At 35.0% G+C, this 15,322-nt stretch overlaps 1 protein-coding gene across 1 annotated transcript; it reads right to left on the reverse strand.

The window, feature by feature from the left end:
• Positions 1-14,147: 14,147 nt before the first annotated feature.
• Positions 14,148-15,251, reverse strand: LOC123869779 (gem-associated protein 8-like). The gene has a single exon (XM_045912801.1). The coding sequence runs from the start codon at positions 15,147-15,149 to the stop codon at positions 14,376-14,378; it is 774 nt and encodes a 257-aa protein (XP_045768757.1). The 5' UTR covers positions 15,150-15,251; the 3' UTR covers positions 14,148-14,375.
• Between the last annotated feature and the right edge of the window lie 71 nt (positions 15,252-15,322).

Here is a 15,322-nt window from a genome sequence, read left to right on the forward strand (position 1 = left end):
TTTTTAGAGTCTGCTGCCACGTGAGACGCCTTAAATTCTTAAAATTATATCAACATTGTTTTATGTTTAATAATTTAGGGACCACTCTTTTGATTTAATTTTCCTTATAAATAGGTAACATGGATTTTAGATTTATTATCCAGATATCCAGGTGACTTAAGCTAGTTTTTAGGCACTAAAGCATAATATTCTGCTGGCAATCGTGATTATAAAAACCTGCATCATTATCGAATTCTATGTCTTAAATATATGTTTCCTTTTCGCAGATAGATTACCTGTATTTTAGAAGAACTAATTAATAATTATTTATTACGCTCTAAGTATATTATCTGATGTAAAAAGATAATTTGTATCACTAAATATAATAAGTGCGAAAGTGTGTTCCTTCAATCACGCCGCAACGGGGCAGCAACGGATCGACGTAATTTTTTGCATAGATATCTATCTATATCTATTCTATATTACATGTAATAAAATTGTAGAAAAGTGGTGTCTGTACAATGGAAATATATAAAAAAAAGTAGCAGGGGTTGTTATTATATCGATGCCGAACCCGAAATTGTAATTAATTTTTTTTTTGTCTGTTTGATTGTGTGTTTGTGCACGCTAATATCAGAAACGGCTTATTCGATTTAGATACAGTTTTCACTAATATATTGTAGTAAGCTTCACTTAACATTTAGTGTTTATTTCATGTCAATCGGTTCATAAATAAAAAAGTTATGTCAATTTAAAGAATCACGGCGAACATTTTTAACGTACATGCTGCCCGAAAAGTCACTATTCCACGCGAACGAAGTCGCGGGCACAGCTAGTAATTAATATATCTAGACTTCGAGAGTGACATAGACTACTTTTGATAGGTACCGGGAAATCAAAGAGTTCCGGGCATCATCAGCTAGACTAATATTATCTTAGGTTAACCTATTTATATTACTATCATAAGTGTGAAAGTTTGAATGATTGTTATTCCTACACGCCTCAATGACTGAACCGATTTGGCTAAAATATGGAATGGAGAAAACAAATAAGTACCTACCCTAAATACTTTTTATCCCGAAAAATCTCAGAGTTCCTGCTGGATTTAAATAAAACACCTAGTCTATTATAAATTACGGTAAAGAATTCTGCTTTCAATAAAAACTATGAATTTAAATTCTAAAATGTTCTCAAATTCCTAGATCAATCAAAGAGTTTTTTTATTAATTAAGTACAATTTTATATTTTCTATTACAATATACAAAACTTAACCAGTGTTTTCACAAGAAAATCAATCAAAGAAAATCGAAATATTTTAGAACACAAGTTTTGATGTTTTTATAATTTGATATTCTTGAACTGACTATTCTTGAAGCAGTGATGGCCATTATTATCATTTATTAATGGAGTTACAGTATTTACAAGGTTTCCGGTAGGACGTGCATGTAGTAGGTATGACTCCCCGGGTTACGATTAGCAAGAAATAAGAATCTAGATCTGATTAGATCAGATCGTGCGCTCGAATGGGCGGCGCAAAAACTGGACTGGTATGAGAAAGCCTGGCTAATTAAAAATGACGATTACAGTTAACTGTGTTGCTGACTGTGGTTAGAGATGACACATTTTTAGAGAACAACCTCATACTAACTGCATGTCTGAGATTTCTCTACAATGTTCTCAAATGTGTGTGAAGTCTGCCAATCCCCACTTGGCCAGAAACCTTCTCATTCTGAGAGGAGACCCGTACTTAGTAGTGAGCCGGCAATGAGTTGATGATAATCGTGATGAACCTCATAGTCCCATATTGTTTAGGTTTGGCCATAATTTCCTACGCTAACCAAGAGTGGATTGGCAGAATAAACTACTCCTCAAATGATTACAATTAAAGACCGATTCAAGAAAACATATTAACATTCTGTTGTGGTATGAATTGCATCATACTCGTATCTTTCTGTCTTTTCTCTGTCTTTACCAGATACAGAAATGCCAGATCAAGTTAGCAAAAGCGCGACTTTTCTGGCTATTGCACACTCTAATATGACATCTCACTGCCTATGTCAGCTATATCTAGAATAGAATATTTCACTATGTCGCCAATATGTTATTAATTTGTAGTTTTGATCGAGATTTTATGGCCTTAACTAAATTTCATGGTACAGTGCAACAGGTGTGTTTTTATTTTTTTGCGATAGGTTTTTGCTTTATTATATGAATTTTTATGTATTTTTTATAATATTTTTAATCAGAAGTCGTTAGCAAATTATCTAGTTATCAATTTCTCATAAAAATATGCCAGATGATAAATATATCTACTAAATATTCCTGATGATGCGTTTTTTTAAAAATCTCGTGGGAACTCTTTAACTTTTCGGGATAAAATTAGCCTTCGTCTCTCACATTATGTAATATCCATGCAAAATATCACATCGACCCAATGCTCTGTTGCGGCGTAATTGAAAGACAAACCAACAAACAAACAATTTCAGATTTATGATATTTTTTTTGGTTAAAAATTTTAATGAAAAAGCTTGCATCAACGAATAGGTAGGTTTCCGTTTCCGTCGCTCAATTTCTCTCGTCTTAAAATGAATACTTATCTAGTGTAAGACGTAAAACAAACTTTCTAAAACTTAATACTTATGTATTATATTGTATGTTTTACCTTAAATAGCATCTATTTGTTGAAAATAAAATAAAAGTAGATACATACAATACGTACATAAATCCTCAAACAAAATTTCCAGAGCATATAATTTATAGGAACCTTCCTGAAGTAGGTAGTAGTTTTTATTATTTTTTAAACTGTCATAACTATAACAAATGGAGCTTGGAATCTCTTTCAAACTTTTTACAGAAAACTTGCAGAATGTATTTATGAGTATGAGATAACGTTTGTCATTTACTGAATTTGGCAAACTTCCTCGGTTAAATTTTTTGTACTGAAAGAATCTCTTTTTAGAGATAAGCATTTTCTTTGTACATAGCTTAATTTATCATAACTTTGTAACTACAATTTTGGTACATGAAATAAATCTGATTTGATACCAAAAAACTATTTCATTTTACTCATGGGTTTTAAAAGTTAGATTCATTCAAAATTAACTTAGTTTATGTAAACCTTTAGATATTTAATGAATTAGTCTCTACCTACAAACTCCATCTTTACAGTTACATAATATTAGTAAAATCAAGGATATAAATACAAGCTCAAAAAACATTTCCAAATTTTTATTAAAGCAGTCATCATAATATTTTAATATGTAATTCAATACTAGCATATTTCTTCTTAGATTATTTGTTAATCGAACAAATATTCCACGCATAAAAAATAAAACTAGTTTTTTAAACCGCTCACGTTTCAATACTTAGATAAAGTTTTTAATTACTTACTAAAGTCAAAACCGAACTCAACTACTCTATAATATTATTATTATAATTAATAGTCTAGACTTCGCAAATCGCTACCATTATATTTTATTAAAAACTAGTTGATTCCCGCTATTCCTAGCCCGTATAATCTTCTTTAAATCACTTAAATATATGTATCTCATATTAATCCTGTTTTAATATTTTTAACCCCCGACCCAAAAAGAGGGATGTTATAAGTTTGACGTGTGTATCTGTCTGTGTCATCGTAGCTCCTAAACTAATGAACCGATTTTAATTTAGTTTTTTTTTTTGAAAGGTGGCTTGATCGAGTGTTCTTAGCTATAATTCAAGAAAATCGGTTCAGCCGTTTGAAAGTTATCAGCTCTTTTCTAGTTACTGTAACCTTTACTTGTCAGGGGTGTTATAAATTTTTCTTGTTTTACCATAGAAATAGGAACCTTCTTGTGATATATAGACCCCTACCGCGCTGAGGTCGCGTTTCTTCGGGTTAATCTTAGAAATTACTGTACCGATTTTCATACCATTTTAACCAATAGAAGAAGGAATAATGTAGAATGATTATATTATGCTATAATTTATCATTCCAATTATCATTTATAATTTAACATTTGGCGAAAATAAGCTACCGATACGATATGATGATAATGATCAATTTTTAAGTCGAAAAAAAATCGTCCCATCTGAGAATTTCCATGGCGGATCGCTAGTATATTTATAATTATATTTAATATTAACTATATTTAACTTGAAATTATATAGGAAACTTTTCCGAAAAATACTCTGTCTGATGAAAATTTAAAACCAATTTACTTAGCAGGTAGGTGCCTACATATTTTTAGAGAAAAGAGCTTTCAAACGGACAGAAGACGTGGTTGACTGTTGTTTACTATGCGTTGATGATTGAGTGCTTAAAACACTTGCTTTATCTACCTACTTAATATACAGTATCTAACTTACTCTATTTAAATAGCAGACTTCACTTATTTAGAGCTACTCGTGGTGTAGAGCCTACACTGTAAGCTAAAAGTAGATATAGTTACAGGCACTTTTGCACATTTCAGGCAATTAAGTCATTTTAGGTACTTTACTACTAATACATATAAATTTAATTAGTTTATAACTTGTAACTCTTTGATTTTGCGGGATAAATAGCCTATATCCTTCCTCGGGATATAAGCTAACTCTGTACCAAACATCAAAATCGATTAAACTGTTGGTCCGTGAAAAGGTAGCAGACAGACAGACAGACACTTCCACATTTATGAAGTAGTATGGAAGTATGGATATGGATAATTAACCATTAAACTTTACAAAAGTATATAACAGGACAACTGTACCTAAACACTTGACAAAAGTTTACAAATGAAAAACTACCATACCTACCTACTTTTTAAATTAACTGAGACGAAACTTCCCGCTAAAGCTCTACAAAAAGGGCTTTTAACTTTGTACACGAAGCACTTGTCTAACAAGTTTATTCTGAGTTAGTAACTACCTATTCTTACTTTTCCCTAGTACTTGCCAAACCTAATCTTCATATTAATACAGTATAGTAAAACTATTCTAGAGCTTTAGAAATATTACTTACCTCAAAAAACTATACAATATAACTGGTTAAGCCATCAATACTTGAAAATCTACACCTAACCGAGTTGCACCCACAGGTATTTCATAGAAGCAAGGTGTAGTAAGCGAATAGCTCAGGTATTTTACACATTAAGTCAGTACAGAGATGAATGATACGCATCTAGTATTCAGAAGCACGCCCAAAGCGCACCCAAAAGAGAACCCACCTCCAGAATCCTCAGCACTACACGTTCACCATAATCAATTCTGTGTTTTTATACACAATTCTAACACAACACAAAACACTGCACTGCAATCCGGGCACGGTATTAACAAACCGGGGTTGTAATACGTGTTTAGAACTTATGATAGAGTGGTATTAAAACTTTGTTTGTGATATAGTTTTAGTTTAAAACGTGTTTGGGTGACCGGCGCGCGCGCAGCCGTTCTTGGCCAGCTTTCCGAAGGCACTGACGCGGCCGCGAGGGGGGGACCATAACAGGTTAGTCGCATACCGTTTGGAACGCCAATTTCGAGGCTCCCTGGATAGGGACGCCGCGAGCCGACTCGATTCGAGGATAAGGTAATGATAAAAGATAGTGTTGGTCTGTTAGGAGTTTCGGTGTTCGAATTCCATCTTCATACTACTCTTTGAGAACGTTATTGAGGACTTTAGAGAAATTTAGAGCCTCAATAGCTCAACGGTTGAGGATCGGACTGAACTCCGAAAAGTCTGCGGTTCAAATTCCACCCGTTGCACTATTGTCGTACCCACTCCTGGCACAAGCTTTACTCTATCTTCATATATCTACTCTTTGAGAACCTTATGGAGAACTCTATCTTCATATACCTACTCTTTGAGAACATTATGGAGAACTCTATCTTCATATATCTACTCTTTGAAAACATTATGGAGAACTCTAACTTCATATATCTACTCTTTGAGAACATTATGGAGAACTCTATCTTCATATATCTACTCTTTGAGACCATTATGGAGAACTTTACCTTCATATTATATCTACACTTTGAGAACATAATGGAGAACTCTAACTTCATATACCTATCTACTCTTTGAGAAACATTATGGAGAACTCTATCTTCATATATCTACTCTTTGAGAACATTATGGAGAACTCTATCTTCATATATCGACTCTTAGAGAACATTATGGACAACTCTATCTTCATTATGTTTTCCTTCGCCGTTAACGCAAGTGATATAATTTGATCGCTTGATTTATAATGATCGCTTTAAATACACATGCCTGGGATCGAACTACCAAACTCCCGAATCGAATTATGTGAAGACTGACAATTCTTACCTACTCTGCCAGCGTGGCGGACTATGGCTTAATCTCTTCTCATTCTAAGAGAAACCCCATCCTCAATAATAAGCCGGCAATGATTTTTGAAATCCATCTTCATATAAGAGGTACCTATCTACTCTTCAATGACTTCAGAAAATATTCCATGTATATACATATAGCTACATACATCTACATTATAAAAAAGATTTCTTAGTATATAATAGTATGTATATTTATATAGGAAATCTTTACTAAAAAAGGCTCTACTGAAGTATTTTTCTATCAATTTAATTATTTATATTACATATTTTAAATACACACATATAATATGTAAGTATACACATATTTTTGTAATATAAATTTGTTAAAACAACATATAAAGCTACTAGAGGATGCCCGCGACTTCGTCCGCGTGGATTTAGATTTTTAAAGATTCCGTGGGAACTGTTTGATTTTCTGGGATGAAATGCCTACGTCAATTACAGGGACGCAAGCTACCTCGGTACCAAATTTCATACAAATCGGTTAAGCGGATGGGTTTTAGGAATCCCGTGGGAACTCTTTGATTTTATTTTAGGGATAAAAAGTAGCCTATGTCCGTCCCCGGAATATAAGCTAACCCAGTACCAAATTTCGTCAAAATCGGTTAAACTGTTGGGCCGTGAAAAGGTAGCAGACAGACAGACAGATAGACAGACAGACACACTTTCGCATTTATAATATTAGCATGGATAAAACAGGTATATCAGAGCCTTACGATGTAACGCTATAATATTAAAGTTAGGCAGCCGCTTGCCCCTATTAAAGACATCAACGCGCATCTGGTAAAGTGTTTTTCTATCAATTTTGTTATTGATATAATTTAATGTACATAATATGTAAGTATATACACATATTTTGTACATAAATATATGAATACATCTAAAGCTATAAAACAGGTTCATCAGAACTTTTGCTACGATATAATGCTATATTAAAGTTAGGCAGCCGCTTGCCCCTAAAAAGACATCAACGCGCTTCTACTAAAGTGTTTTTCTATCAATTTTTTTTATTGATATTTAATGTACATAATATTATGTAAGTATATATACATATTTTGTAATATAAATTTATGAATACATCCTATAAAGCTATAAAACAGGTTCATCAGAGCTTTTGCTACGATATAATGCTATATTAAAGTTAGGCAGCCGCTTGCCCCTAAAAAGACATCAACGCGCTTCTACTAAAGTGTTTTTCTATCAATTTTTTTTATTGATATTTAATGTACATAATATTATGTAAGTATATATACATATTTTGTAATATAAATTTATGAATACATCCTATAAAGCTATAAAACAGGTTCATCAGAGCTTTTGCTACGATATAATGCTATATTAAAGTTGTGCAGCCGCTTGCCCCTATTAAAGACATCAACGCGTCTCGTCATTTCAAATACGCGAACGTAGGCACACGGTACATGCTTAGCATAAATATGTGCGATAGAACTAAAAAAAGAACATTTATCATTTGTACGGGTAACTTTGAGGAGAAACCTATTAAAATAGTGGTAGTTTATTAACTTCAGTATATTTTTAAGTAAGATGTTTTAAAAATAATAATTACACACAAGTGTTAATTAAAATTTTATAACACCCCCGACAAGTGTAAGTTACAATAACCAGAAAAGAGCTGATAACTTTCAAACGGCTGAACAGATTTTCTTGGATATAATCCAAGAAAATCTTCATTTGAAAGGTTCATTTGTTTAGGAGCTACGATGCCACAGACAGATATACACACGTCAAACTTATATCACCCCTCTTTTTGGGTCAGGGGTTAAAAATAAATAAACTTTAAATGAGAAAGCTTTATTGCACATGCATTTCTTGTATTTCTTGATGACCTCCTGGCGTAGTGGTGAGTGCTGTGATCTTATAAGTGGTAGGTTCCGGGTTCGATTGTTGGCAGGGGCAATTTAGGGATTTATATTTTCTTAATTGTCTCTGTCTGGTCTGGTGGGAGGCTTCTGCCATGGCTAGTTACCACCTTACCGGAAAAGCCGTGTCGCTAAGCGATTTAGCGTTTCGGTACGATGCCGTGTACAAACCGATCAAGAGTATGGTTTTAATGAAACTGTCATACTGCCTTCCAAGTTAGCCCGCTTCCATCTCAGAGTAACATTATCACTTACCATCAGGTGAGATTGCAGCTAAGGGCCAATTGCCCTTAAATAAGACGAAAAAATAAGGATTAAATCTATTTGACTGATTGACTGATTGATCTTCACCTCATAACCTAAGCCCCTGGTGTTAAAACCTTGAAATATTGACACTGAGTTCCTTGTAGGTCTACGTCGGCGCTTACTAAGAAAGGATTTTTGGAAATTCTAACCAAAGGCTTTTTCTGTATGTTTTTTTGTATGAAATGTTTCATCTATGACAATTGGTTTTTGGGGTTTTGGGCGAAACTCAGAAGGAAATATGATATTCGGAAATTCCAAAATCCCCTCAACAACTTTCAAAAATTACACTCGAGCAAAGCCGGTGCAGATCAGCTAGTTTCATACAAAATCTCATTAGATTAATTTGAATGGTATAACTCGTGCTTTCCCCGTACATCTTGGTACTAAATAAAGATAAGGCAAGATATTGAAACTTTATTTTATTACTCTTATTTACATGTTGGTACAACAACCGTTTTTAGGGTTCCGTAGCCAAATGGCAAAAAACGGAACCCTTATAGATTCGTCATGTCTGTCTATCTGTCTGTCTGTCCGTCCGTATGTCACAGCCACTTTTTTCCGAAACTATAAGAACTATACTGTTGAAACTTGGTAAGTAGATAAACTGTGAACCGCATTAATATTTTCACGCAGAAATAGAAAAAAAAAATTGGGGGTTCCCCCATACTTATTTAAGGTAGGTACCGTACCCGGGGGGCCAACGGGAAACTATTACTAAGCCTCGGATGTCTGTCTATATTTTATTTCCTTAGGGGTTGAATTTTCAAAAATCTTTAGCGTCATACTATAGCTATCTGCATTCAGCCCAATCCGTCCAGTAGTTTGAGCTGTGCGTTGATCAGTCAGTCATATACTTTTATATACTTTTTTTTTTTCTTTATTTATTTAAGGGCTTTGATACATTTAAAAGTACATGTCAGCCCTATTATAATCTAATTAAATACAACAATACAACAAAATTCTTAATCTAACAAAATAAGTCTTTCTCACTATCCATAATTTGATTTAGAAAGCAGCCATGTGCAGATGTCATTATCCATCCCCAAACCAAACCGAAATATACTTCATAATCTCCTCAATAACAAAACCAATAAATGGTTTAATCTTTTCTTCGAAAGTGCAGTCCGACAAATATATCTCTTTCAATTTTTGAATTAATTTCTTTAATTAATTACTTTTATATACTTATTTAGATTAAGTATGGTTTCAAAAATTAAATTCTTATTTTAATCTAAATAAAAAATAAAAATACTAAATTATATAATTAAATAATATCTAGGCATAACTTTCTCACGGAACGGTATCCATGTTTTAGGCAACAGCGGGAACCCAACACCGGCATCACGACGGAACGAGCCATTGCGTCACGGCGTTTTAGCCCAGTTTAATGCATTTTACTCATTTCATTTGCAAATCACGCTCCATTCAAAATTTTAAATACCTATTTATAATAAAGTGTATTAGAATCATAACGCAGTATGGTGAATGATTTGCGTTATATCGAGGTAAGTTATACGGGTGTAATAAAAGAGCAGTGATAGTGAAGTGGTTCAATTTCTAACCCCCGACCCAAAAAGAGGGGTGTTACAAGTTTGACGTGTGTGTCTGTGTATCTGTCTGTGGCATCGTAGCGCCTAAACGAATGAACCGATTTTAATTTACTTTTTTTTGTTTGAAAGGTGGCTTGATCGAGTGTTCTTAGCTATAATCCAAAAAAATTGGTTCAGCCGTTTGAAAGTTATCAGCTCTTTTCTAGTTACTGTAACCTTCACTTGTCGGGGGTGTTGAAAATTTTTAATTTACACTTGTTTATTATTTGTTTTTATAGCTTTAGGAATACACGTTCTTTGAAAATTTCAACTCTCTACCTTACGAGATACAGCCTGATGACAGACAGACAGGCGTACGGACGGATAGATAGATAGCAGAGGCTTAGTCATAGGTATGGTCCCGTTGGCACGCTTCGGCTACGAAACCCTGAAAACGAATGAACCGAAACGAAAATTCTTTCCTCAGCGCGCTCCGCAGCGCTCTCCATACGAACGTAGTTTGGAACGCAGTTTCACTTTTATTTTTAATTCAGATACAAATTAGCCCTTGATTGCAATCTCACCTGGTGGTAAGTGATGATACAGTCTAAGATGGGAGCGGGTTAACCTAGAACCCCTTCCAGGCTAACCCGCTCCTATGGCAGGTTTTATTTTTCAATAATATTTTGTAGACACATTTTAGAAAGTAATGTTATCTGTGTCTGTATTTTTAGAGGATTACTTCACTATGAACTGTGTCTGTGTTGTTCCAAGAGCTAAGCATGTAACATTAAGCTACGGATACTTATAGTTGCCCATTCGTCCATCCGTTTGATCAAGCCACCGAGTACCTACTTAAACTTTCTTGAAATTGTGCAATTATTCAAAACTTTCCACAACCTATTTCACCAATAATAATTTATATCCTCTCGGTTAGGCTATTAAGGTCAACGAGTATGTTAGGTAGTTAGCAATTAACATCTAAAATATTTTATTCGCCAGGAGGAGTCATTTAGGCTTGGAGTTCCAAGGCTTCGAGGAAGCAACAATCTTTCGACTATTTCCTCGCTCAATAAACGTACAAACGATGTACGAATCAGTGTCAATCACACTAATATTATAAAGGAGAAAGATTGTATATATGTGTGTGTGTGTGTGTGTGTGTGTGTGTGTGTGTGTGTATGTTTGTTACTCCTTCACGCAAAAACTACTGGACGGATTGGGCTGAAATTAAGAATGAAGATAGATTATACCCTGGATTAGCACATAGGCTACTTTTTATCCCGGAAAATCAAAGAGTTCCCACGGGAATTTTAAAAAACCTGCATCCACGCGAACGAAGTCGCGGGTATCAGCTAGTAAAACAATAAATACAATGCGAAAGTTTGTGTGTATGTACCTGTATGTTTGTTAGTCCTTCACGCAAAAACTACTAGACGGATTTGGCTGAAATTTGGAATGGAGATAGATAATATCCTAGATTAGCAGATAGGCTACTTTTTATCCTGGAAAATCAAAGAGTTCCCAAGGGATTTCGAAAAACCTAAATCCACGCGGGCGAAGTCGCGGGCATCGGCTAGTACTCTATATTGCAAACTTCCATTAAACGAAAAACTTCAAACTTGGAAATTACTACGTTATGTTTGGTTTGCATTGTTTCTTTTTACTCTCCATTTAACGAAAACTCTTTGAAACGGAATGAAATACCCGGTCTCTTGCCTTTCGCTATATAGTTTACATTATACTATTTCGCTACATCCGTCGTTACGTCCGTCGTTATTTACACTACACTATTGATATCGCTGACTGTGCACACCGCCGCCGGCGAGAACTGTCAACTAAGTAGGAAGCAGCGACAAGAGCTATCAAAGATATACTCGCTCAGCGACGCTCTCTTGGCGGTCAAGAGAAAACACTTCGCAGTCATCGATATCATCTAATAAGAGTTTGATTGGTCGACTGAATACATCTCATTTTGAGAAGAGAGAGAGTTTAGTGGAAACCAGACCTTAGTCATGTTGTCAATTTTATTCACCCTCAAATATCCCATGATGTCCCACAAAAAGCGGTGATAGCGAGTACTAAGACTTCGGCTGCCTATTTAAGCTTTTAATCACTAATTTTAACAATGAACGTAAACATCGTGAGGAAACGAGCCTAAGGGCCCGCACACATATTATGGCGGAGCGCAGCACAGAGCATTTTTCACAATCAAAGTATTATCGACATTGTCCTAATTGAAATAATATCTAAAATCAATTGTGCTTCCGTGCGAATACTCGCGCATCCGCGCGCAGTCCCGCGCCTGCTCGCGCATTCTCTGGTAGAAAACTTCGCGGGCATGCTCTGCGCTGCGCTCTGCCATATACATATGTGCGCCGGCCCTGATAGTTCTCCAGAATGTTCTCAAAAGTCCCCCTATCTGCACTTAGTTAGCCTGGCTGTGGAATACATCATTCTCATTTTGAGAAGAGATCCGTGTTCAATAGCGGGCCAGCGATGGGTTGAGATGAGTAAATGAATTTATAAATTGTCTCTGGACTGGGCATTCGCTACTTGGCCAATGTACCACAGTGGCCTACACCCCTCATTTTGTGAGACCTGTGCTCAGTAGTGTACCGGTGGAAGTCCCTTTGACTCTTTTTGTTTGCATTATACCCATTGCATACATGGTCTAGAGAATAGGTTAGAATGTGACTTAAAAGACATATTCTACCCTTAGTAGGTAATTTATCAGCATAGTAACTCCTCTACCATGGTGTCCATAGCCGTTATTGCTGTTTTGGGCAGTCTTGCATGGGAAACTGGTCAGGTTTAAAATAAAATTCAAAATTTATACAGAAGTTTAATAAAATTAGTTATAATACATACAACATACAATCTATTCCTTAGGTTAAACCTACTTAAGGGGCAGACCTGTCGCATCCACCTTAAAAGATTTGTGAAGAAATTGTAAGCAGCATGCTATGCTTGGCGCTTTAGACATACAAGTACTATAGTTTGAGTTTTCACTTGTATCAGTTCATTTATTCATTAATTATTGATCATTTGCATTCATGTACATTACAAAATAATATGAAACCGCATCACAGAATATATGGGCCTCGTCAGGGCATTGCAAAGTATTACATTTAAGTCCTATATAAGTGTATATTAATATCATTATTAGTTCTCATAATATGTGTCTAATATATTCCTGCAAGCAGCTATTTGTCTGCATTTCAAGGTAGCTTCAGCAAAACTTCTGCTTTAAGTTACAGCTGCAAAAATGTTTACATAGTAGACACCAAAGATATAAAACTGCATACAAAAGGCAAAGCTCCATACAATGAGGAACTTTCCAACATGTGTTCCTTCGTACACAGTCCCATAGATGGCACTGCCCATGCCGTTCCAAAGATGTAGGAAAAATGGTTAAATCCCAAAATTTTGAGTTCCCATGGAATCTTTAAAAACCTTAGTCCAAGTCACAGGTAACATCTTTTATAATAATAATTAAATCTAATACCGAAACCAGCCCGGCTAGCATGGACAGTAGATAAAAATTATATCCCTGATTATAATCGGGATATATCCACTGATTTCTATGATATCAGTGGATATAATCGGGGGATATAATTTTTATGCTAGCTGGGCAGGTGAGGTTCTAAGTGACATTATTTCAGGATTCTACAAGTAAATGATTACATCTTTCTCATCTTTCTTTAAACAGACCCTAGCACAAAAGTCCCATTTAAGCAAAAATCTATGACTTTTCTTGGAAGGACATGAACAGCCATCTATCAGACTTTTAAGGGAAACCCTGCCCTGGAAAGTACTTCAATATATTTTAAAAAGTGAAGATGTTGTTGTACACTTGTATGTGTGACACAATAATATATGCACAGCAATATAGACTACATACAATATATTGGTGCAGGGTTTACCCCTACTTGCATGCCATTAAAAAATGGTAGCATGTTAACAAGATTGGTAGACACAAAGTATACAACTATACCTACATAATTTTATACACATATAAAACCAGCAGGATTAGAACCTGAATCTCCCCTCGATATCACACCTACTTAGTGTTCAAAAACGCTTCAGGCACGATACCAAAGGAAGATGTAGGTTCGAATCCCGCTAACTAAGCAATTTTTGATACTATTTAGATTGCATTTTTGATTTAGAAATTTCCTTCAAACATCAGTAAAACACTATCAAAAAATTATAAACAACTGGACATTCAAGCATCGACAATAAAAAAATCATATTTATCGGATAACTCAGCACTATTATCAAAAATCAAGTTTGTATGTCATAACAAATACATAAAACCTACTATGTATAACAAAAGTAGGAAAACCTGCATCACTCTAAATAGTAATATTGATCAGCTACTATTCAAATTCAATGGAATATTTGGCCAGTATGCAGGTTTAAGTTTATCACATTCATTTTTAAAGTTGCACATTTGGTACATTTCAAGTGCTATCATCTTTTGATACTTATCACCATATAATTCCTTTTTTCGAGCTATTTTATCTTCTACACTCTCCTGAGCCTCTTCTGGCTGTAGATTATATTCCTCCTCTTTAGCTTTGAGACGTTCTCTTTCACGCCTTGCATCTTCTCTATACTTTGCATTGGATGTTAAAAACTGTATAAACTCTTCGCTCACCTCAAAGTCTTGCCCTTCATTTTCATCTTGATTTTCATCATTTTCAGACTCACTGTCTGTATCTGTATCGTTTTCCTGCGTCTCGCACGCCTCAGTTTGAATGTCCGAGTGTTCCGCTGCACTATGTCCAAATTCACTATCACTGTTTATCCAGCTTCTCCTACTAGATGTAGGCACAGCAATGTGATTCCTTTGAATAACTTCATGCAACATACTATTCTCATACTGCAAAGATATCGCCTTCGCCTTCCAATAAGCAATTTGGTGTTTCAGCTGCCAGGTTGCAGCCACAGTGAAATTTTCCGCCCAAGCAGACATGGCACTTGGTATACAGAGATTGTTTTCGAACTTTCGTTTATCGACCCTTTGCTCCAAGCGCTTCTTCTGCTTTCTTTGTTTTTTGTTGATTCTACACTTTTGAACAGAATGTGATTCTTTTCCGCGTACTGGCCGAAACATTTTACAGCATTTTACTTTATTTTTCATGCAATATGCATTCTGCAGGTTTTTTGTTTTTTACCACGTTTTTGGGTTTTACGTACTTTTTATTTAGGAATGTTTTTGGTTTTTGGCACTTTTTGGCCTTTAGCCCTTTATCAATGTTTTTTTTAAACTAGTTTTACGGCTCTGGGTTTCTTTTAGCTTCTTTTTTTTTTTTG

This window comes from Maniola jurtina, chromosome 11 (assembly GCF_905333055.1).
Source record: "Maniola jurtina chromosome 11, ilManJurt1.1, whole genome shotgun sequence".
NCBI lineage: Eukaryota > Metazoa > Arthropoda > Insecta > Lepidoptera > Nymphalidae > Maniola > Maniola jurtina.